General features: G+C 46.1%; 1 protein-coding gene across 2 annotated transcripts in view; it reads left to right on the top strand.

The window, feature by feature from the left end:
- Nucleotides 1-25,173, top strand: part of PPP6R2 (protein phosphatase 6 regulatory subunit 2) — a 118,476-nt gene that overhangs the window by 39,822 nt on the left and 53,481 nt on the right. For both annotated transcript variants that reach the window (XM_075746592.1, XM_075746686.1), the window contains 3 exons: nt 9,081-9,326; nt 16,783-16,969; nt 17,758-17,895. In XM_075746592.1, coding sequence (XP_075602707.1) covers nt 9,100-9,326; nt 16,783-16,969; nt 17,758-17,895 — 552 coding nt within the window. In that variant the 5' untranslated portion in view covers nt 9,081-9,099. The remainder of the gene's footprint in view (nt 1-9,080; nt 9,327-16,782; nt 16,970-17,757; nt 17,896-25,173) is intronic.

Genomic DNA, 25,173 nt, shown 5'->3' with positions numbered 1-25,173 from the left:
CCTGCTTTCGTTAGCTTGTTCCAAAATTGCATTAACCACCCCACCAGAGCCCAAAACTGGAGAACAGAACTCTGTTTGATGCTTAATAATTGGAAACGTTTAAAGTTGGCAGTGAGCATCCACTCCTTTGTGGTCTTTTGTCCTGGAAATCTGCAAATTTTTTTATGCTTTATTTTTTGCTGTCAGCTGCCTAAGATGCCCCTGATTTGATTTAATTTCCTGGGTTTTTTCTTTATTGGGCTCTAACACAAATTGTTAGAGAAAGTAGGATATTCTTTCACATTCCTGTTTTTTCATCTACCTGCCTCTTCTGCTGTGCAGTTACCTTGTATTCCTTAACTTTATTAGTGATTTCTAGTGTTTAATATTTTAGTATTTAGAAGTTCCTCAATTTAAGTAGGTGTCTTAAAGACAGCATAAACAGGAAACGGTGTTGAATCTTTGCAAGTCATTTATCACAAGAAGAAATTCTATTTACCAATTTTTGGGCTCATAATAACAACTCAGCAACTCTAGCTGTTTTCAGTTTCTCTTAGCCCATTTCCTGTTATGCAGGAGGTGTTTTTTCTTACCAGCATTTTGGAAGGAGATGATGAAGGGCACTTTTTGAGTTACAGAGGGAAGGTGGGTTTATATCCTGCAGCTCGATGAATACTGCTGAAGTTCTTTCAGAGTAGCCATAGTTCTTCATGGGGAGATCCCATTTCCTATGAGTGCTTCTCTTCAAGCTCTCCATAGCTTGTAGAGAACAAGTGCTTTGTTAGGATGGCTTATCTATGGTGAGGCAGATTAAAGAAAAATTAATTAGCTAATCATTGCAGAATGGGGCAGTAACTTTTCTAGATTATCAGGGGGTTTTTTAAGTAATCGTGAACATTTTTTATTATGTTTAGACATACTAGTTTGTTTTGTGATACAACTCAAAATGGAGCATTCATAGAGGTATAACTTTCATCACGTAGAACTTTTTTCTGGCCTCTGTCCTGTGTTTTTTCAATATATTTTCATGTGCTTCAGCAATGTTGTATATTTTAGAAGACTCTGTGCTTCATGCAAAAATACACATACTGAAATCAGCATGTGTGTTGTGTGCATGCTGTATGTATGTGCATGTGTCCTGGTGTTTCCACAGAAGGGATAGCTGGGTTTCAGGAAGAGCTTACCTCTTCTGTCTTGTTGCTGCTGCCTGGGAATGGGGTGCCATTGCCGCCCTGTTGGCTGCAAGCCTCCTGCTGTTGTGTATGTTGATGTTTGGGTGGAAGGTTCTGGACCATCCAGGTCTGCAAAGTCTCAATGAACTGGCAAGGGATGTGAGAAATAACAATAAAGGCATTCTACGGGTACATTGGCCAGAAAAGGAAGATTAAAGAAAATCCACAGCTCCCCTCCCCCAATACGTAAGGCAGGAGAACTGGTGACAACTGACATGGAGAAGGCTGGGGTACTCAACAATTCTTCTGCCTCAGTTTTTAATGGTAATTACTCTTCCCACTTCTCTCAAGCCCCTGAACTTCAAGGCAGTCTCTCCCACCGTAAGGGAAGATCAGGTTTGAGACCACCTGAGAAACATACATAGGTCCATAGGACCTGACAAGCTCCATCCCGGGATCCTGAGGGAAGTGGCTGATATAGTTACCAAGCTATTCTCCATCATATTTGAAAAGTTGTGGCAGTCAGGTGAAGTCCCCAGTGACTGGAAAAAGGGAAACATCATGCCCATTTTAAAAAAGGGTGAAAAGGAGGATGCTGGGAACTACTGAGCAGTCAGCCTTGCCTCCGTGCCTGGTAAGATCATGGGGCAGATCCTCCTGGAAGACATAGAAACATATGGAAGACAGGAGGTGATTAGAGACAGCCAACATGGCTTCACCAATGGCAAATTGTGCCTGACTAATCTAGTGGCCCACTACAATGGAGTGACTATGTCAGTGGACAAGGGAAGAGCTACAAATGTCATCTACCTGGACTTCTGTAAAGCCTTTGATATGGTCCCACACAAGATTCTGGCCACAAAATTGGAGAGATATGGATCTGATGGATGGACCATTAGATGAGTAAGAAATTGGCTGGATGGTTGTGTCCAAAGAGTTACAGTCGGTGTGTCAGTGTCCAAGTGGAAACCTGTAACAAGTGGTGTCCCTCAAGGGTCCATACTGGGACCACTTCTATTTAATGTCTTCATCAATGACAGTGGGATTGAGTGTGGCCTCACCACATTTGCAGATGATACCAACCTGAGAGATGCAGTTGATTCGCTAAAGGGAAGGGGTGTCATTGAGAGGGACCTTCACAGGCCTGAGGAGCAGACCCGTGCAAAGCTCATGGAGTTCAACAAAGCCAGTGCAAGGTCCTGCACATGGGTCAGAGCAATCCCCAGTGTCAGTACAGACTGAGGGGGTGAATGGATTGAGAGCAGTCCTGCAGAGAAGGACTTAAGGATACTGATGGATCAAAAATTGGACATAAGACAGCAATGTGTGCTTGAAGCCCAGAAGGCCAGCCGTGTCCTGGGCTGCATCCCCAGCGGCATGACCAGCAGGTCGAGGGAGGGGATTCTGCCCCTCTGCTCTGGTGAGACCCCCCTGCAGTACTGCGTCCAGCTCGGGAGTCCGCAGGACAAGAAGGACATGGAGCTGTTGGAGCGAGTCCAGAGGAGGATGCAGAGATGCTGCGAGGGCTGGAGCACCTCTGCTATGGAGACAGGCTGAGAGAGTTGGGCTGGTTCAGCCTGGAGAAGAGAAGGCTCCGGGGACACCTTACTGTGTCCTTGCAATATATAAAGGGGGCTGAAAAGAAAGACCGAGACACACTTTTCACCAAGACCTGTAGGGACAGGACAAGGGGAAATGGTTTTAAACTAAAAGAAGGTAGATTGAGATGAGATGTGAGGCAGCAATCCTTCCCTGTGAGGGTGCTGAGGCCCTGGCACAGGGTGCCCAGAGAAGCTGTGGCTGCCCCTGGCTCCCTGGCAGTGTTCAAGGCCAGGTTGGATGGGGCTTTGGGCAACCTGGGCTAGTGGAGGGTGTCCCTGCCCATGGCAGGGGTGGGGCTGGATGGGCTGGGAGGTCCCTTCCCACCCAAACTAGTCTGTGACTGAATTCTGTAGCGATCAGAGCTGCTTGTTCAGCCTTTGCTGTACTCTGCTTCCAGAGGCACTGTAGTTCAGACCCTATGGACAATGTTATGGCAGCGTACTGTCTCTGTGCATGGCTTGTGGCCTTCCAGGACAGTTCATCTGGTTCCTGTGGGTTGTGACTCATTCTGCTGGTCCTGAAGAGGTGTGTATGTCTCTTTGGGGTTTTTTGTATGTGGTACCATTCCACTTTCAAGCTTGCAGAGATATTACGTGGATTACAAAACCTCACTTTGTTGCCTGGACACCTGCATTGGCCTAACTGTCTGTGGGTTTCACTGTGCCATAAACCATCATTTCCCGATCTCACTTCCTGCATTTTATTGAGTAGCTTGTAAGATCACTGTAGCTAAAAGAGCTTTCTTTGGCTGGAGTGATGGCAAGGAGGAAGAGTCTCATGTTGTTGCCTGTGCTTTGGCCAGTGTGGTGGGAGAGTAACTGCTGCAGGGCAGCCTCCGTTCCCACTTGGCTGCAGCTGCACCCAGTCCCAAGAAGCTGGGAATTGCATCCGTGCCTTCCAGAGGCTCTGCCAGTGAGGACCGGGAGCATCCAAACTCCTTGGCAATTCTCGCAGAATCCCAGGATGGTCAAGGTTGGCAGGAACCTCTGGAGATCATCTCGTCCAACCCCCTGCCAAAGCAGGATCACCCAGAGCAGGTCGCACAGGATGGCGTCCAGGCGGGTTTGGAATCTCTCCAGAGAAGGAGACTCCACAACCTCTCTGGGCAGCCTGTCCCAGGGCTCGGTCACCTGCAGAGGGAAGAAGTTTTTCCTCATGTTGAGGTGGAACTTCCCGTGTTCCAGTTTGTGCCCGTTGCCCCTTGTCCTGTCGCTGGGCACCACTGAGAAGAGTCTGGCCCCATCCTGCTGACCCCCACCCTTTAGATATTGATAAGTGTTGATGAGATCCCCTCTCAGCCTTCTCTTCTCCAGGCTAACCAGCCCCAGGTCTCTCAGCCTTTCCTCATACGAGAGATGCTCCAGTCCCCTCCTCATCCTCGCAGCCCTCGGCTGGACTCTCCCCAGTAGTTCCCTGTCTGTCTGGAACTGGGGAGCCCAGCCCTGGACACAGAACTCCAGCTGTGGCCTCAGCAGGGCAGGGCAGAGGGGGAGGAGAACGTCCCTCGACCTGCTGGCCACGCTGCTCTTAATGCACCCCAGGACACCATTGGCCTTCTTGGCCACGAGGGCACGCTGCTGGTCATGGAGAACTTGTTGTCCACCAGGACTCCCAGGTCCTTCTCCGCAGTGCTGCTTCCCAGCAGGTCAACCCCCAACCTGTCCTGGTGCTGGGGTTATTCCCTCCCAGGTGCAGGACCTTGCACTTGCCCTTGTTGAATTTCACTTGGTTCCTCTTTGCCCAACTCTCCAGCTTGTCCAGAAACTCTCCTCAGCCTTTGCTTTGAGGAGGAGGTTGGGAAGGGGATCTGCCTGCTCTGTGTTGAGAGAAGAGCTGTCTGCCTTTCCTAAGGACAGCTTATCAGAGTGTCTTCTATAGATTATAGACAGCTTTGCCTATAGAGGTATAAAAAGTTTTAAAAAACTGTAGAATTGACAGGTTTATAATGAGTTTAAATTTGAAAAGTGAGATTTACGTGTGTATTCTACATACATATATATGGAATATATATGTATTTGGGTTAACTGTGCACCCAAACATTCTTAATTTTTAAGGCCTTTTATGCCAGCTTTTCACTTGGTGAATTTATAACTAAGCATAGTTAGTTAAAAATATCTGAAGAACAGTGTGTAACGAACACGCTATACAGCCAAACAGCGCTACTGTCACAGAAATGTCACGTAGGTTGAAAATTCAGATGTCTCTTCCCAACTCAGAAATTCAGTTACTTGAGTGCATTTTCAGTGGCTGACGGATGGATGCAGATGATCTTGCTTGATGCTGTAATACTAAAACTTAACTTCTTTTTTTTATTTAATTCAATATACTGTTGATTTAAACCACTCAAATTAGAAACTGCTTCTCTCTCTGCCATGTATTGTGCTGGTTTTTGGGAGGACTGGTTCCCAAAAGACTAGGCTCGACCTAAGCTAACCAATCTGGCAGTTTGGAAGAGTGTTAGGAAACACATGGATGGGCGATGGGGGAGGTCTGGGTAAGCCTTTGGTTTGGATAGCACCTCCCCACTTCCCTCCCCGTAACTCTGAGCTTGGGCCCACCGTGAATAAAGCCTGTAGCCTTGGGATACTCGTGGGGAGCTTTACAAGAAACACGATGCTGTAGGTTTGACTGGAAGTAGTTGACTCCTGATTTTTCAGAGGAACTTTGTTAAGTATTAAGTGGTGTTCTAGGCGTGCTGCTTGACCAGGGTCTCGGTTCTGTTCCTGCTGGGCTCCAGGCCATGTACTTCCCCGCAACGTGTATGTGAGCTCTGCCTCAGAATGCTGGAAGTCCAAAGCCAGCAAGTAAACGTGGTGTAGAGGAGGACTGCGGGAAGATGAGGCAGTACTCTGGGTGGCCTGATCCTTCCTAGCTTAAATGTCCCCTTTATAATCCTGTCTTGCAACAAGTAGGGCTTTATCGTATCAGCAATGTTGTGTCACAAAAGAGAAACTTGCAAAGATTTTCTTGATTTCTTCTAAATATTTGAGATAAAGACATGAAAAGAATTACATTGACATGGAAAAAAGCTCTCTGAAATAGAAAAGTTATCTGTGACAAATTTTGAAGCATTGAGTGGAGCTCCATGGAGTTTGTTATTGAATATCTGGGTAACGGAGCTAGTCCAAGAAAGAAACAGCCTTAATTTCACCAGGTCATCCTCCTTTTAGAGATCCTTAGATCCTTCACATGCACACATGAAGAATCTTTGAACTAAGGTATGGCAGAAAATGCATCTCAATAAGATAATTGGTAAAAATATGAAAAGAAAGACTGTTGTAAAATTTGTGTTTCATTTAGTATTTCCTGTAAACCCTTCAGTTGGAGGTTCGGTGTGAAAGTTACACTGTGAGGGCCCCAGATATTTAAACACGTAATTAAAAAATCTAGGTCTTCAGATAGCCTTTTAAATCGCCTGGCTGCGGTGACTGGAAAGCAGTGCCCCCCTTCTGCAGCAAACCTTCCTGGAGGAAAAAAGTGGTGGTTTCTGTTTGGTTTTTAAAAAGGATAATTTCAGAATTCTGCCTTGGATGTAGTTACGCAAGCGGTGGGACTGGTGTGGTGACATTTTTGGATGCTGGAGAAAGCGAAATGAATGGTTGGAGCAAGTGTTCCTGCTGCTGCGGAAATAGTAATGTGGGTTAGGTTAAAAAAAGCATTGTGATCCCGCTGTATAAAATCACATGCTTGTATAGAAATAATCTGGGAAAGCAGCACACTGGCATCTCATCCAATTTACTTCATTTTATAAAACGTGTTTTAGCTTAATGATATTATTACACAGAATGTTTCTCTTGTTTGAGCTATGCCTCTCACCTTTGCCAGTGGGGAATAACAGTTATTCTCTTGCTTTCTTTAACGTGAATGATCGTTTATTTCTTGAAACCATCTCTGATCTCCGATGCCATCTCCTCGTGGTCTCTGACATACTGACCCTGGAGCGCACCGGCTCTGCCTGCACAGGCTCCTGCCTTCAGAAGCTCATCCTCCCTTTCGTCAGGCTTCTGTACGCGTAGTGGAGCCACGGGCTTTGAGCGAGGATGAGACGGTGTCTGGGGAGGAATTTAGTCTGAAACGCTAAACGGAAGCCAGCGATGAAAGGCTGTACTCAGATTCTCAGATAGTTAAATGACTTGGCTGCTTTTTGAAGTACAAACGTCTGCTGCTGAGGAATTGGAGTTATCTTGTACTCTCTGAAGATACCGAAAGCGTTACTGGGGAAGAGTGAAGATTGCTCCTCGTTTCCTCCCTGTAGGGAACAGAAAAAGACATGATAATAAAAAAAAAAGAAATTAAAATCAGTAATTTAAATTGTGCCAGACTAATCTGGGCTCTTTCTTTGGCAGCTGATACTGCAAATAAAAGAAATTCAGTAAATCTTGTTTCTTTCTGGAGATCATTAAGATATGCGGTGTGACAGCCAGAGCAGGATTGTGAAGGTTACAGCTCATTGAGGAATTGAGGTGAACTAGCCAGGTCCTGAGGCGAGCTGGTAAAGGGCAGAATGCTAAGAGAAGAATATTAAGCGGGAGGAAGACCACTGGGAGAGTTTCTTAGGGATCAGTCTGAACACTGTCTGGTTTTGATATCGTTAATGACTGTTCTAAAAGTTGCGGTGCATTGGGGAAGCTAACTGGAAAAACGTAATTCATAGAGCTCACATGGAGAAAAGTCAGGAAAACAAAGGAAAGAAAGCGTTAGGAGTGGGATGTAAATGAGGAATACAAAGTGCGATGTTGTATACTTAGCAAAAATGATTTGGAGGGGAATATTCTCACTGCTGTCCATGGCAGAGTGAAACCCCATGTGAGATACAGCACATGGTTCCGGTCGGACACTGAAGCCTCCTGCGAAGTGCAGCAGATGCAGAGGGGACGTCGGGGGGGACGGTCTGAGCCGTTGGAGCGGGGTGGAGGGGGTCCCCACGCGCTGCCTGGGGACAAAGAACGCAGCTGGCGGGGTGCGATCGCTGCTGCTGAAAGGTGACTTGCTGTGGTTCTGCAGGACTAGGCCAGCCCAAGTCAGGCCTTAAGAGATAGCCTTTTTTTGTTACATGCCACATCTCGCTTTTAGCACTTTTGCAAAGAACTGTATGAAAATCTTTTGTAGTTAGTTGGGAGGATGTAAAATGTCCATGTGAAACTTGTGGGAGGGAAGGTGATGGTGAGGAGGATTTCCCTTCAGCAAGTATTTACGAGCGCATGAGGTCCAGAACATGCAGGGAAAGGAGGCCATTCCTTTGGTTTCTGCTTCTAGCTTTGATTTATAGCATCCTTTTGGCATTTCTGGTATTAGTAAACATCTGTAAATCCCAATCCCAGGATGTAGTAAAATGTGTGAATCCACTCTGGTTGAGAGGTGGGCGCGTGGAGATTCCATATTGTCTGTTTTGAGGTGGTTGAGAATAGACTTTGGGCGTTATTTTACAGACGAAACGTTAGCTGCCCAGCCGTATGCCCTCTAGGTAATATAAATCACCATTCTCTAAGCCGTACTTTTTCCCCCAGTGAGGTTAGAGTTCAGAATTTTGGAACTTTCTACTAACGGTGCAGCCCAGCGACCTGCTGTGTTCGTCCCCGCTCAGCATCTCGGGGAGGTTGATGGTCCCGGAGCTGCAGACCTAGCAGCGCAGGTTGCACACCACTCCTGGCTCTGGAACAGCAGAATACACACTTCTGCCCCACAAAAACCACTCACTATTACTTACACACTTCTGTGCTGTCTGTGCGATTAAGAGCATATTCCAGCATTCTGTAAGGTTTATATTTACTAGCAGTTCAGCTCTGGATCTGCTGATGTTATCGCTCACAGTGTCCAGTGGTTTTTTTAATACTTTCCAATTATGGCCTATCTCTCTTTATCTCTTGCTGTTATGTGTACATTGGAGGTCTGTCTTCCACTCAGGTAAGTCATTGATTGTTGCAGTTTTAGCTGATGAGCACGATTCTGCGATACAAATAACACCAATCCCCCCCCAAACCCTTTAATGCAAACTGTTTGTAGTGCAGTAGCGTGGTTTCCCTGTCTGAACAGCCTTGACTCTAATCCAACATTTCTGTGCATGAACATACTCTTTGATTTTTTTATTCAAGGTACTTGCAGTTACAGTTAGTTCATGCATATATTGTGTCCATTGTTGATATTATACAATTATATAATCTAAGTCGTGTTAGTTTGCTGGTGGTAAAGGTTGTTAAATTTGTTTATGGAGTTTAACTGATTTTTCCAAGCTCTCTGGCAGTTACATTAAGGCGTGCTGCTCAGAATATACAGAGGAGGAATAAGTAGCAAAGATGGAATATTCACTCATATTCTTATGTGTTACAGCTAGTTGTGTCCCATCAACATGTTCTGGAAGTTTGATTTGAACACAACATCGCATGTGGACAAGCTGCTGGATAAAGAAGATGTGACACTTCACGAGCTGATGGATGAAGATGACATCTTACAGGAGTGCAAGGCTCAGAACCGCAAGCTGCTGGACTTCCTTTGCCAGCAGCACTGCATGGAGGAGCTGGTCAACCTCATCACACATGAGCCCCCTGTGGATATGGATGAGAAAGTCCGCTTCAAGTAGGTATTTGTTTTCTGTCCTATATGGAGAAAAGCGAATGTGAGATTTTGAGGTTGGAAATGCTCTGGTGCGAGATGGACGGAACCTTTTTGGTCTTGGGGGAAAGGCGTTCGAGGACTGTGAGATGTTTCACAGCCTTTTGTCATTTGTAGTGAATTTTCAGAAGCTTGTTTCTTTATTTTTAATGGCTTAACATTGAATTTGTCTAAAAAAAAAAAGTAAAAATCTCTTGCTGTTTGTTCAAAACTTTGCAAGCAAAGCAATCAGTGTCTCAAAAGTACCTTTAGTACGTTTTTATCAAAATTGCAAGCACAGAGCATTCTGCTCTGAGTTACAAATTTCTGAACTTGATTGGTTTTCAGTACTCAAGCCCACAGAGGGAGGAGAACTGTACAGTGAATAAAAGATGTAATATTTTCAGTGTGCTGCATATGCAAAACCTGCTGATTTCAGTGATGATATAGTTAAGGAGATGGCCTTACTCTGTAGAGGGCCTCTTTCCTATGGTCGTGAACTCTTTAGATGTGTTTGGTTCTCATAGCAAGTTGTGTTTCTACGTTTTTAACTGAATGTATACTTGAAAATATTTACATTTTGGATTTGGGAAGTTTGTTTTTATTTGTTAAGTTTATGTAAAAATAAAAGACTGCTCTGTGTATAAATAAATAAATAAAAATGGGGGAGTCGGTCCCTGTGGGAATGGATCAGCGTTGGTTATTGCTGCTGTTGCTTGAAATCCACAGAAGAAACGATAGTATTGTTCAGAGTTATTGTTAGCTGAGGTAGTTGATCAACTAGATTTAGGCAACTATTTCCAGGTAAGCGAATGCCGGGAAATACATTATGTAGTGACTTGGAGTTTTATATGGCTGCTGTTGCAAGGCCTCTGCTATAGAAGGTGAATTACCAGAAGGACCCAGGAGTATTTGTTTTGTGCTCTTGTCCTACAAAGGCAAATTCTGTACAGGTCTAAACCAGGGCCGTGGCACACAGCAGTCTTCTGACTTTTGGCGCTTCCTGTATCCTGTCAGAATAACTGGCTTTTCAGTGGGTGAGCGGCTCCGTGTTACTGCAGCTCTTTAGCCGTATTGTTTGCACAGCGAACCTGAGACAAACTCAAACCCCAAATGTCTGACTGAAGAGACGGGCAACGCTTCCCTGAGCAGAGGAAGTGCTGATCAATGCAAGGCTTGCGGTCCTTTACCGGAGGAGGGAATGGGGGATTCCAGTACCAAATCATACAGTGTCCGTATCACTGCAGAATACCGCTTCAGTTAACCAGGCCATATTTTTAAGTCCTGTTCTTTTGGAGATTTTTGGGGCTGCTGTTGGAAAACAGTTTATCTGTCTGATCCTGTGTGCTACAGGGTGGAAGGGAAACCTTTCCTAGTGTAACCAAACAGATTAAGAAGGAGGAAAGGTGGGGACAAACAAAAAATTCTCAAGAAGCAAAATCACACAATCCCAGAGTGGTTTGGGTGGGCAGGGACCTCCCAGCCCACCCAGTGCCACCCCTGCCATGGGCAGGGACACCCTCCACTAGCCCAGGTTGCCCAAAGCCCCATCCAACCTGGCCTTGAACACTGCCAGGGAGCCAGGGGCAGCCACAGCTTCTCTGGGCACCCTGTGCCAGGGCCTCAGCACCCTCACAGGGAAGGATTTCTGCCTCCCATCTCATCTCCATCTCCCCTCCTGCAGCTTCAGGCCATTCCCCTTGGCCTGTCACTCCCTGCCCTTGTCACCAGCCCCTCTCCAGCTTTCCTGGAGCCCCTGCAGGGACTGGAAGGGGCTCTAAGGAGCCTTCCTTATAAAATCCTTAATGCAAACCAAAATGAAAAGGGAAGCTCAGTATGACAGCGTTTATTCCACGTGTCCTTGAATTTCCCGTGCAGGATTATGTGCCTTTTCATGAGCTTTTGAGGGCAGCGTGTGGTTTAGGCGGCTGGAGGCCAGGCTGGCTGATGAGGAGGCCCAGACAAAGGTGGACCCTGGTGGGGAGAGGTCCCCTGTGCTGGCACCATAGAAGGAAGTCTGGCCTTGGGAAGGCCTTAAGTTAGCAGTCTCATTCACTGCCCTCTTCATCAGATGATGGCATTATAGCCTCTTCCTCTTTTGAGAGTGGTCTGTAAGGTGTCCGCTCGAAAGCAGGTGTAGCGGTGGTGAAGTGTGGTTATACACCGTAGCGATAAGTGATTCTTTGATGGCAACGATGTCAGGACAAGCAGCTGATCTTTATGAAGCATTTTTTGGGAAATGCTTCCAGTACCATAGGTCGACCAGGCAGAGAAACATTTTCAAAGCATGGTGAGGCACTGGAGAGGGGAAGGAGGGTTTAAGCTTATTAGAAACTGGGGAAGCTTTTGGAATACATAGAAGCTAAGCAGGAGGAATGGACTCTCGACTAAATCCAAATGGAATCCAATTTTGGGCTTTTAAGAAAAGGTTATGAAAGTTTTTAAACTGGAACGCAGGAGAATCTTGATAAGTTTGGAAGGATGTGCAGCTCAGAATGATGCATGCTGTGGCAATGGAATCATCAAAACGCTTTATTCTCAAAACCTCAGTAGAATGGAAGTTCATGAAGTTCAGAAGGGAAACTGCAGAGAGGAAAACTCAACAGTAAATCCCCACCTAAGCATAGCACGCAGAACTAAGCAACCACATGAAGTCCTACAGCAATCAAAAGTGCGTAAACCCTTTGTACTAATGGCTATTTATAATGAACTTGTTGACATAGACCTGTTGAGACCATGCAGCGGTGAGAGTACAGCCTCCAGGAAAGGCAGCGAGGACTCTGCTGGCGAAGAGGGGGCTGTAGGGGACAGGGTGTTGAGGGGGAGAAGTTGGCTGCAGCGTGGAGAGTGTATGGGTTGGGTGCCGTGCCTGAACCGAACGGGTGAAGTATTAGATCTGACTGTGTGGGAGACTGTAAAGGCTGCAAGAGCAGAGCATGCTATAACAATGAGAGGTTTCATTTATCCCCCTGTCGACAGGATATATATTACGGGGAGGCATGGTGCATGAATTTCTAGGGATCATGAATGCCTTTTGCATGGAGCAGTGAGCAAGAAAAGGAGAAATAAGTCTCGTATACCCTTGGGGGCTCTAAGAAATGTAACTGTTGTAAAATCACTTGTAATAGCAACTATAATGTACTCAGATTTAACATCCTCGTAGGAGCAAATATGACATAAACACCATTATCAAGGGCTTGGGGTTTGTTTTTCTAACTTTCAGGAATGGAACTACATAAATCAGAGGAGGCTGGTTAGGAAGTAAATGGTGCTGTGAAAGGGTAAAAAGCTCACAGCTGGCCGGGAAACATTTTAGTGGCTCATGGTAAATGCAGATACAAAGATTTTAAAAAAATCCTAATGTAGAAAATGGTCTTGGTTCAAAAGAAATAATCCATTACAGGTATAATTACATCCTCACAAAAGGGAGGTTGTGTCCAGATACAGAAAAAGGATATTGTGGCTAGTTCATCTGTGAGAATAAGCAATGGGATTTTGAGAAGCAGTTTCTAACAGCAAAACCACTAATACTCTGAACCCATCGAAATAAGGATGCCTCTCCGAGAACGCATAGGGTGGATAGGTGATCCCAGTGTAAAGGAAGGTAGGGCCATAGCAGAAAATCTATTAAACTGGCTGTGTTGGTGCTCACTTCAGAGACTTTTCGGGAGATTCCCACATGGTGCCTGTCTTTACGGGGGAGTAGTCTGAGAACTGTCCCAAACTGGAGCACCTGTGGAACAAAATCAGTAGAATAATTGCTAGGACTGGCTGGTGTTCGCCCCAGTGATTTAAAGGAACTCAAATATGAAATTGCTTACCCGGTCAGCCTTAAAACCAGTGGAATGGAAGTGGCAAACAGGGCACGCCAGTTCTTAAGAAGGGTCTGTGAGCCAGTGAATCTGGCTTCTGCATTGTGCATGTTGAAAAATGGATGGTGTAGCATTAGTGTCCACAGACACCTCTCTGGATGCAGACCGTACTGCTGTTGTAGAGGGACGTTGGGCTTCTGTTCAGGAGCCGAGTTCGATGGAGTCACTGAAACACGTGGATTGTGGTGATGTCCCGAATGTGTCCTGAAAAGATAAGGTCCCTTATCAAAGCAAAGACTGTTGACATCAAGCTGTTGGGATAGTAGAGAAGGGTTCTGTCACCAGTTAATAACTGTTTAAAGAAAATAAATACAGATGAGGGGAAAATGGCCAGTTCCAGCTTTCTGGTTTTGCGCTGCTGAGTCCTGTGCTGTTTGGTGTATTCACACATGAAATAAGAGGGGGAATAAATTATTATAAAGGTAGAAAGTTGGTAATGCAAAATTACCTAGGTTAGTTAAAAGGTAGAGGGATTTAATGTTCTATGGCCAGGGAGTAATAAAGCAAATACAGTCAGTGCTGATTGTTTAACGACTGATGGCCCAAGTTACATGTGCACATTGATGGGCTTCAAATGAGCTTTTACTAGTCTTGGGGAAGGCTTTGGCGTCCTTGTGGGCAGTGTGCTGGGAATGCTCAGTAGAGAAGGCAAGTGTGTGTTTGTGATCGAAAGCACAAGGCTCTACACGAAGCAATTCAGCGTATGTACGGAAAAGTTCTTGTGGTCCTGTAAATCTTGTCTTCACCCTTTATATACTGCCAGGGCAAGAAGTATTTCCCTTGTTAAGAACCAAAGGAACTGTGATGAGTAAAGTAAGGCTTAAATTGAGAAGATTGAAGCATGGAATTTCTTCCAAAATAAAAATTCTGTTCAGCAAGTGTAAGAGAACCAAACCAGTAACAGTTACTAAGGGTAAAGGTGGGCACAGCGATGCACTGGGAAGCACAACAACGGAAAGGAAGCTCCAGCTTGAGCCAAAGGCCAGAAGAGCATCCTGCCAGCGAGGGCAGGTGTCCCGCTGGGATGAGAGCCACCCGTACGTAACTCCTGGGTACGGCTAGGGCAAGCCCGCAGGACGGACAGGCAGCTGAAGGGAGAGCTGCAGGTCTCTGCACAGAAGAGGTGCAAATGCCAAGAACACACGTGGGATCAGATGAGACCTTCCTTTCCTGGGGTCTGGTCCGTGACAGTGGTCCTAGCAGCGTCTTTAGCCCGTGGTGTGCTCAGACATGCTGCACTGGAGAGATGGGCACACTGGGAATTCACAAAACGACACCATCTTTTTCCTCTCTCTTCCTTTTGTGTGATTTCCAGCCATCTGTGTGTCCCTCTTGTCGCTCCACAAACTGAGGTGAAATTTCCAGAGCCCCACCGACGTTCCGCTGTTCCTTCCCTGGTGATAGGTGGGCATTAGCTGAGGAAACATTGCCCGATGTGTGAGATGTGCTGGGTCTGGGTGGGGGGGAGACCGAAGCTCTGAGCAGAGGGTCCCATTTCAAGTTCGGGAGTTGTGTTAAGATTTCTTCTTGATTTTCTGTTAATGAGGTTTAGAGCAGAAGTCTAACTGATTTCAATTACAAGAGGACAGCACAGCAGATAAATGCTGCAGCCCAGATCCTGTTACATGCTCACAGGTCTCACCGCAAAGGTGGTAGAGCTGTGGGAGTTACTAACGGTTTCCACAGCTCTTTTCTGCAAGGTTTCTTCCTTTGCCATTGAGGCAAAAATTGTTTCAGCATCACTGTTCTACGAAAGTGAAGGTATCCCCTTTGCGTTGTAGAAACAGTCATATTATTGCAGGAGTGTTCTGTATCGATCTTGGAGTTGGCTTGTGTCTAAAGTTACAAAAAGTGGTAAACCTTGGGTAAGTACTGAAAGTGGGAAATCTCTTGGGTTTGTGTCTTACGGAATGGCATGATTTTTATTTGGAAGGTGAATGTACCACTTAAAAAATGAACATGCATTTGCAGCAAGACTGTTCTGTAGGTTTTTTAATGTTGTTATTCATTTAGTTGATCGTTATTAAAATACATCGTAAATTTTCTTTTTGCTTTGGGGGGGCAGGGGAAAGATAACCAGCTCTGCTTACAGAGAGAAAATACTCAAACTGTAAAGGACCGGGTTTATTTTTAATCTGTATCAGTTGGTAACAAATGAAAACTCCTTGAGGAAGCACGAGTAAGCACGGGCGCGCAGCGGGAGGTTTGGTGCTCAGAACCGCTGAACCACCCGAGCACACCCTGACAGAGTCCTTAAACAATGAGTGGGGTAAAAGTAAATCATGGTTTAAAAATAAAGTCCAGCTGCCTTCTGACTCTGGGATCATATGTATCATTGAAACTGTGGAAATAGCGTTGAAGTTCAGTGCTGGGTTGAATTTCACAGCGCGACTGAGCTGCTGTTTCTGACTGCGGAAACCTCCGGGGTGGGGGGGAAGGTCTTTTTCTGAGGAGCTCCCGTAAGCCTTTCCTATAGTAGCTAGAACACGGCATTGAGGCACTAACCTAACAACGAAAGGCTCTATTGAAAAAAGAGCCAGACGAATTTCAGCGTCCTAGCATGCGTGCAGGACAGGCTCAGGTCGCCGACTTAACCCCAGCTTAACCCTTTCATCGCGTGAGGAGCGAGAGGCTGGGTGGGTGTCCCTGCGGGCAGCTGCCTTTTCACGGGGAGGTTCAACCGGAGGAACCTTAGTCTTTTAGCAAAACTAACTGTATAACACTCTGATATTTGAGACTTTGCCCAATGGTAAACATAATATTAATTATAAACACGTTATTGCCCATTCTGATCATAAATGCAGCCTATTTCTAAAAGCCCCACCTGGAAGAGGAAGAAACAAGGTCTGGGAAAAAAAAAGAATTTCATTAGCTGTCAAATAGAATTTCATATTCTGATTTAAGTGAGCAAAATTATCTTAACCAGGCACAGTAATATTTTCTGAAAAACAAGTTAATTTTACAGAAGTTTGTAGATATTACTGAAAAATTGAAACTCATTTGGCTGTGAATGGCTTGCTCTTATACAGAGTGCATGCTCATTTGTTAGGAGTTTTGCATTAGATCTAATGGTCTGTCCCTAAATTCTAGTCCTTTTGATTTTTAAAAAAAAAAAAAAAAGTGATGCCCATTTTTAATTCAGCTCCAGTAGCAGAAAGAATAATTGTTCAGAAACGTTCCAGAAACCTGCTAAAATACGCATTCTCCAGATCAACCTTCAATTTTGGGGTTAATTTTGCTTGTGCAAATAGATGTACATTAAAAGATTTTAAGAGATTGTAAGTGTATTGAAAGTGATTAAGCATCGCTTTTCAAAATCAGAACTAGCGGCAGCTTGAAGGCAGCCGAGAGGCATAATTTACTGGTTAAAAACCCACACGGTGTGCCACAGGAAATGGTGTTCCCTCAAAATGTGCCATTAATGTCGATGACCTTTGTTTCTCATGTGGGCTTTTTCCCTGTCTCCAGGAAGGGCAATCCTCCTACTCCTTCCTTTATAACTTTAATAAGAGAAAATTTCCTTGAGAGTTTTCATTTCACCTTTAGTTGCTGTGGTTCTGTCCTTCCAGGTATCCAAACACAGCCTGCGAACTGCTGACCTCGGATGTGCCACAGATCAACGACAAGCTGGGAGGGGATGAAACTCTGCTGAACATCCTCTATGACTTCTTGGATCACGAGCCTCCTTTGAACCCTTTGCTTGCCAGTTTCTTCAGTAAGACTATTGGGAATCTCATTGCAAGAAAAACGGAACAGGTAGTGATTAGATTTGTCCTGATACGTAAGACAAATGAATTCAGATATGTTGGTTGTGTTGCATGTCGGTAGCATTGCTACCCTCGTGAGCTTGTTGTGTTCTTAGAGTTGAAAGATAGCTCGCTGTACTCTTTAGGGTTGGAGCTGAAACGTAGGCTTTGCAAAGGGCTTCAGGCTTCCTCGGCTGAGGGAGCTGCTGGCTCATGTAGACATTTCTGCATAGTTCTGGTTTCGAATCTGCAGTGGCTGGGATATTCCTGTGCCACAGCTAGAGCTCTATTTTTTGTATAAAGGCATATTGATGCATATTGATGCATCCTTTTGTATAAAGGCATATTGATGCATCCTTTGATCATTGCCCAGAATCATCTCGTTATATAAACAGTGCCTCAGCCTCATGCCTATAAAAGGGGTGCTGGAAACATGAGCTGAGCAGTGTTTTAGGAGTATACGCGTTCCAATTCAAAATTGATTTTTGAAATGAAGGCTGTCAGAGCGCCTTAGTGGAATGGAAAATTCTCCAGCTTCCCCAGCTTCTTGGCGCTCTTATTTCTGCGGGCTTGGGCTTCTGTGGCATAGAGGAAAGAAAAGATAGCTAAGGAGCTTTGATTGAGTATCGCCTTGAAATGAGAATGTTATTCTCTTCTCTCATTCTCTGGAGAATTTCTCAACCCAGTCACTGTTTTGCATCAAGGTTGGTTGGTTGAGACAAGAAAGTAAAGTCTAGGAAGTTGTGTGCCATGTCTGCATGTTGTACTAGCAACTGACGATGACGCTTTTATTTTTAGGTGATTGCATTTTTAAGGAAAAAAGACAAATTTATTAGCCTGGTGCTAAAGCATATAGATACATCAGCAATGATGGACCTCCTGCTTCGTCTAATCAGCTGTGTGGAGCCCGCGACTCTACGGCAGGAAGTACTGAATGTGAGAATTGACTACTTCTTTTCTTTACGGGATTGGGAACAAGGGGGTTGGTTTGTTTGTGTCTTAAAGAGATAGAATTCTTTTTGTCATTTATTATGAGAGCAGATCCACTCTTCTGAAAACTGCTTTTCTTTCACATTGGTTACTTTGGGTGCTTCAGCCTGTTTGTGGCTTGCACGGCAGAGCAAGCCTGGTTCAGTCACTGGTGCTGAATGATTTTCAACTTGTTTTTCCATATAGCAACCACTATTTACTCTAGCTGGTTTTGCTGTAGAGCTATGACAAAGGAAATTTGTAATCTTTCCTGGTGTTTGGAATTTCAGACTGATCATTTGGGACAGTAATTTGTTTAATTCCTCTCAGCGTATGTGATTTTTGGAGATGTTATCTCGTGCCTCCTCCTTCCCCTTCCTCTTTAATAGGCAGCCTTATAAAATATCTCATTGAGCCGCTTACTTTGCTCTACAGGTAGGACGAGTTTTTCTCCCTTCATGGCCCAGTCTGGGTGAGGCTGCATCAGCACCCCTTTATGGGCAGATGTGCAGGATTGGAGGGAAAAACCTACTTTAGCTCTCTCAGTAAAGCAGGAGAGCAGTGTGCCGTATGGAAAACAGAACTCAAGTCATTGAAGCCCACACCGGGATTTCTAAGTTTGGCAAGCTTTGCTGCCTAAGTCTTGTGTGTCCGGAGCATTGACCATGCGGTAGCTGAGCAGTAAATGTTCATTGCAGAGGCTTGGGAGAGACGATTCCCATCGCTTGATTCCTCCTCTCAACCTTCCCGTGCGTAGTGCAGAACACAAGCAAAAACGACAGGCACAAAGTGTTCCTTATGGACTCGGATGGGCATTCACCCATGAAAGGAGGTCTTCATTTTTTGACATCAAATAGTAATACGAAGAAAGGAGATGGGAGGAAAAAGCCTTCAAGAGGTGGACTGACGGAGGATAATAATGGAGGATTCTATGGAAGAGAAAGCAGCTTTGCAGAAAAGGTCCAACTGCACCCCAGGCCATGATGGCCTCAGGGGCGAGGGCAGGGATTGCTTCCCTCTGCTCAGCTCCGGTCACATCCGTCAGGATACTGGGGCCGGGCTGGGGCTCACCAGTGCAGGGCAGACATCACAGTAGTGCAGCATAATATCATTGCGAAGATAAATGCAATTATTTTTTCTTGTGATGTTAAAATGGCATTTTAACTGAGTAGCGTTTTTCTTGGAAGCATGGCTTCCGTCCAGGAAACCTCCAAATATTAACCACACACAAACAGGCAGTTCTGGATGGGGTATATTTAACCCATCCTATTCGGTTAATTCCACCTGTTTTCACACAGTCAGAAAAATGAAGTTGAAGATACCAGCTGGCACTGGAGGTGCTCCTGAAGGGTTGTGGTTTTTTTTCCAAAACAAGTCTTACTATAAGTATTATCCCGAAGCATTTAAAAATTTGATGGCTTAAGGACATGTCAGAAAACCAGAAAGTAGTAGCGATATTGAAATTTGGGATTAAATGCTTAGAGAAGCCACTTACCAGCAATTTTGGCAATATATTCAGAAACATAAGTCTCTAGAAAAGTTAAATTGCAATCTTGATTTTTGGTAGGTGTTAGAAATAAAACTTATACTTTATGGACTGCTTTAACTTTTCATCACATCAGGAAAAAAATACTGTTTGTTTGTAGCTCGAATGAATGTGAATGGTTCTCTGTCTTGAAGCAGTCTTCATGTTTCTTTGGGCTGCTGGGCAACTCAGAGAGGTATCAGGCTCTTTGGAGTTTCAGCAAGAGGAAAAGTAGTATTATTAATTTTTCAGGAACTAATGCAGCTGCAGTTGGCTGATCTTCCCAGGTTCTCACTCCTGCTTAGCCACTCTTCTCCCACTCCTAACTGTGGAGAACGTGGTCCGTTGAGCAGTGTATCGGATGGTAATCATAAGGCTGTGCACCCATTATCAAACAGCAGTTGATCTATCCTGTGATAAGCTTCTGAGCTGCACTTGTTTGTTTGTGTGCACTTAATTAACTTCTTCTTGTCCTGTGTATTGTCATCTTGTGTTTAACGGCTTCTGGTTGATTGATTCATCTATCCATATAGAATCCCAGAGTGGTTTGGGTGGGCAGGGACCTCCCAGCCCATCCAGTGCCACCCCTGCCATGGGCAGGGACACCCTCCACTAGCCCAGGTTGCCCAAAGCCCCATCCAACCTGGCCTTGAACACTGCCAGGGAGCCAGGGGCAGCCACAGCTTCTCTGGGCACCCTGTGCCAGGGCCTCAGCACCCTCACAGGGAAGGATTTCTGCCTCACATCCCATCTCCATCTGCCCTCCTTCAGCTTCAGGCCATTCCCCTTGGCCTGTCCCTCCCTGCCCTTGTCACCAGCCCCTCTCCAGCTTTCCTGGAGCCCCTGCAGGGACTGGAAGGGGCTCTAAGGTCTCCCCGCAGCCTTCTCTTCTCCAGGCTGAACCAGCCCTACTGTCTCAGCCTGTCTCCATAGCAGAGGTGCTCCAGCCCTCGGATCAGCTTCGTGGCTCTTTTGAACTGTTTGCAGAACTACAGTTTGCGGTGGTTTTCCCCTTTCTCTTCCTTGATATGCCTTGGGGGCATACAGTTAACATGAAAATATGACAATTCTTTATCCATTTCCTTCTGTCCATGCATGACAGACAAAGTCTTTGTTTGTGTAGCTTGGATTTGTTGGTTTGGAGAGCTGTGCTGTCAGGAAGAAACCTTGTTAGCACATGCTTTTCCTCCATACTTCTGTCCTGAGCTGGACAGGAGCACCACTGTACAAGGAAGCCTCCAGATTCAGCAGCCCGTGGGTAGGTGCAATGTAAGTGACATAATCTGTTGTCTGCGTTGCATCTTTACAGCCCTGTCTGCCCCCTGTTTCAGGACTCTCACAATTGAAACTACTAGAGGAGTCTTCGTCAGGGTCCTCTAAGGAGGTCGTTCCAGCAGGCTTGTCTTTCAGGCACCCACGTTTTGATATCTTAGGACAACTCTGACATCGTGCAGATGGATGACAGCATATTCACTTTGATCGGTGTCATTTGGTCCTGAAATGTCTCTGTGGATTTGTGAAAGAAATAGTATTGACTTTAAATAATTTACTTCTCATGCAGCAAGAAAGCTCAGATACGGGTTGCTTCTTGAAGCATTTTTAATACCAGGACAGATAAGTGGCATCAAAGAAGCCTTTCCTTGGTCTGCATGTTCATGTACCCTTTTTGTCAGTCTAACATGGATAGTGGTCATAACACAGGAAAAAAACCCTACTACCTGTTGTCCTGCTTTTTTCTGTTGCTTTCACAGTTAAACTACAGGAATAAACAGAGTGTGTTCTTCGTGCTGTATTTACCCTAAAGAAATGGTGGCTCCCAGGGCTTGATTAGACTACACAGATATCTTTCTTTTGTAGAAAAATTGTCCTGCAGCACGATCAGTCCTCAGGGATGTTTAATGTCAGCACTTTGGTGAGGTGACTGTTGGTGTTGTGATCCTTGAGAGAGTAGAGAACTTGGTCTGTTGATGGCTGCAGAGCCCCTTGTTTAATTACCATCTTAAGTAATAAATCACGATCTTTCTTTTACTGTGGCTGATGAGGAATATCCAAGCCAAAGTCACACTGTTATTAGGTATATTTTCAGCAGGTTTTAGAAAACTAAGTTTTGTTGAAGTCCTAATATAACAGACTTTCTTAGAGCATTGACTCTGCAAGACCTCAAAGATTTGTTCATCGGACAATGCAAGTTGGAAGGCCCCCGGGAAGGTCCAGTTGCCTCTGCAGAGCAGGTCCCATTAAATAGATTGCTCGAGGCCTTATCCAGGGTTTTCAATATCTCCAGAATTGGAGACCTGCCTGAGCCCTCTTCCAGTGTTTGATCACCATCAAGTGGAGATTTATTTTTTTTCCCTAATACCCGGTTGGAATCTCCCATGTTGCATCTTGTGCCTCTTGTCCCAGCACCTCCAAGAGCAGCCTGGCTCCATCCTCTCTCCCTTCCCTGCTAAGCAGCCGCAGGCCACAGTAGGGTCTCCCCATCGCCTTCTCCTCTCTGGGCTGCGCAAACCCTACGCTCACCCTCTCCTCTGACCTCATGTGCCCCAGCCCCGACCATCGCAGGGGCCTCCACGGGACCTGCTGCACTATTGCAATGCCTGTCCTGTGCTGGTGAGCCCCAGCCTGACCTGGTATCTTGATGGCTCTCACTGGTGCAGAATGGAAGGGAGCAATCCCTGCTGTCATGCTGCTGGCTGCCCTCAGGGGCACAATGCTCACTCCAGGTGTAAGAGGTCCACTAAGGGCCCTCTCAGCCTTTTCTTGATCTTCTGAGGTTCCTCTGAGGTCATTTCTCCAGCGTGTCTAGGTTCCTCCTGCGTGGGTGAGCAGGACACTCCTGCCTGAGCTCACGCGTGCGCAGACAGCGCCAAGATGGTGGAGCAGGGACGGAGCACCCAGGAGCAGCAGTGAGAGGCTGCCTGAGCAGGCAGGGATGTGGTAGGAAAGCCAAAGCTCAGCTTTTGAGTCAGTTGAACCAGGCAGCACAGGGACTGACCCAGGGCTTCGCCCTAGCAGGGCCCTGTAGTTCCTCCTGACACGTCTGCGATGTCCCTTGGCAGTGGTACCGGTGCACACACGGCATCGGGAGAAAGAGGTGGTCAGCCAGGGGCTGGCCGAGCCTTGGCAGTCTCCCCACGTGCTGGGGAGGCTGGGCTGCTGGCAAGCAGCGTGCTTGTCGAAACAGCAAATCTGTCCGGTGAGTGGGTTCGTCATTCCCTGCAGAAGGGAGTCTCCAGCCATGCTCATCTGCTGCCGCCTCTTTCGTTGGGGCAAGTTTCAGGCTCCGACGCCTCCCTTGAGGAAACCTGTTCCTCCTGGCCTGTTACTGCCAAGCCATTACGCCCGTTCTGTAAGTGCACATCTCCTGGTGGTGAAAGAGCTTTTCTCATGTTGCAACTTCCAGCTGCTCCCCCCTCAAGAGTCTCCATCCTCTAATTCCTGTGCAGTCTCTGGCTATCCCTTCTTCCATGCAAAATCAGAGTCCAGGAAACCCTGACTGTTTCCATGGTTCCTGCAAAAAACAAAACCTGTTGAAATTCTGTTCATCCGGAATATAACATTACATTGTCTTGTCACCTCTGCCCATAACTCCCATCGCCTGGCAGCTCAGTGCCTTGATGTGAGTGCACCTGCAGTGGGTGAGGACCATTTTGTCCTCCGAGGAGAAGCACCAGGCAGTCGTGCAGCTGGGGCCCTGGCTGACCGTGCCCTCTCCCAGGAGCTCCACGTGGGTCGAGGCCTCCCATGTGCCAGATCTAGTTGTCCCAGCTGGTGGTGGGGACCATGCCCTCTTGCATGTCACCGCCGTGATTGCACCGATCTTGCAGACCCATGCAGCCTCGAGCAGCACCTCCACACCCCCTTCCATGCCCGCTGCCTCATTACCTGCCACGTCCCAGTTTGCCCGGACCAGTTTGCCGTGTCCCACTTGTTCTGTGGTGCCTGAGCATACGTGATCCGGGTGCTCCCCAGCAGCCCAGCGCTCCCTCATCGGGAGGCAGCAAACAGGAGCCTGGTTTGTTTGCGGACAACAAACAGCTGCTACGTCAACCACCTCCTGCTTGCTGGCCCTGCGTCTTGCTGTCTTCCTTTTCCTGTGGAATAATTCAAGTCGCACATATGTGTGAGTTTTCTGTCTGTGAATTCCTTATAAGTGTGTCATTCCTCAATGAGAGTAAACACGCTGCTGCGTTGCGTGTGGTCAGGAGAGTTTGCGTTCCAGGTGTGACCCTTTCAAGGGAGATGCTGAGGGTAACGCTACTGTACCTCAGTCCTGCAGGTGTCACAGCTGTCGTTCGAGGAGCCAGTTGCCGAGTATTCCTTGTCTTGTGAGTGTCAAAATCCATCTCTTCGACAACAGCCTCGAGGCAGATGAATTGACCTCTTCCAGGTTTACTAGGTGCTTCTTAATGCACCAAGTGTTGGTATTGCTCTTCTAATCTTAACAGATTCTTTCAGTTGGGTTATTTTGCTTTTGAATTTCATTTTCTGTGTCCCTCTGTTCCCAGGAACAGTAATTCCTTTGTTCAGATGAAGCTTGTGCTTTCCTCTCTTCAGTACCTCTCTCTGGCCATCCAACTCCCCCCAGAGCCCGCAGTTAGGGCAGTCCAGGCAAAAAGAGCAAACCTTATCCTCGCTTACGGTGTAACTCCCCATTTTAATTAATGAGGCCCATAGGCTCAACCGCTGTGGGACCTGGGGGAGGATGTGGACACTGAATGACGTTGAAACTGCAGGGGAGGGCTGGGATTTAACTTGCTGTGCTCTGCAAGGGAAAGGAAATAGATGTAATGCAGGAGCATTAGTAAGGGGTTTCTTCTGGGCTGTGGAAGTCATCAGGGTAGGTGGAACTTCGACAGGTAAATTCCTCTGCTGACACGGATTGGCAGGTGGGTTCTGCACGAAGCACAAACAGGCTGAAACACCCTCTGTACCATATCGATGGAGCTTAGTATTTGAAGAATGGAAACTTGCAGATAAAAGTGGATAGAAATATTTGGGGGTTTTGTATTGACATTGTGCAATGTGTTAATGCGGTGGGAATACCCGGAGATGGCAGTCAAAATCTGGGCTCGTAGTCACGGAGCTGTGCAAGCACGGGGAGTGGAACTGATGATGAAAAGTGAAACGTGCCAATGTAACAGAGGAGAGGTGGGTGAATTTATTGTTACAGACACTGCCAGTAGGCATAACGGATAGATCTGAGCAGCTGTTTCTTAGAAGATATTAATGAGGAGAATTTCATCAATTTTGGTGAAGCCATTTTGGTAAATTGCCAATTGACAGCTGCCTGAGCTGTCATCAGAAGACCGAGTCTTGGGATTTGGAAGAAGGGTTCCAGTAGTGATCCAAGCACAGGGAGATGGGAAAAGATGCTTGTAGACTAAACGAGCCAAGAGGGAATGGACAGTTGCTTTGTTAATGGACTGGAGGGGGCCAGACTGACGTATTAAGACACAGGAGGGATCAACTCTACTGTGTTGTCTTGAGAAGAAGGTTCAGGAGTTTAATTTAGATGCTGGAAAACTAGAAACCAGTAGAAGAATCTGGAGAGATAGGTTGGTAGAGAGACTGGTGAGGAAAAATGCCTTAGGATCCCAGGTTTTTGACTTTTTGGGTAAACTGGATCTTGGGAAGAAGAAATTACAGAAACCAGAGCTGAAAATATGGTCTTGAATGAAACACTTGGTTTTGCAGCTGTATGCTGGGTAGACTTTTGG

This window comes from Balearica regulorum, chromosome 1 (assembly GCF_011004875.1).
Source record: "Balearica regulorum gibbericeps isolate bBalReg1 chromosome 1, bBalReg1.pri, whole genome shotgun sequence".
NCBI classification, from domain to species: Eukaryota; Metazoa; Chordata; class Aves; order Gruiformes; family Gruidae; genus Balearica; species Balearica regulorum.
This window is presented reverse-complemented; position numbering and strand designations above follow the sequence as displayed.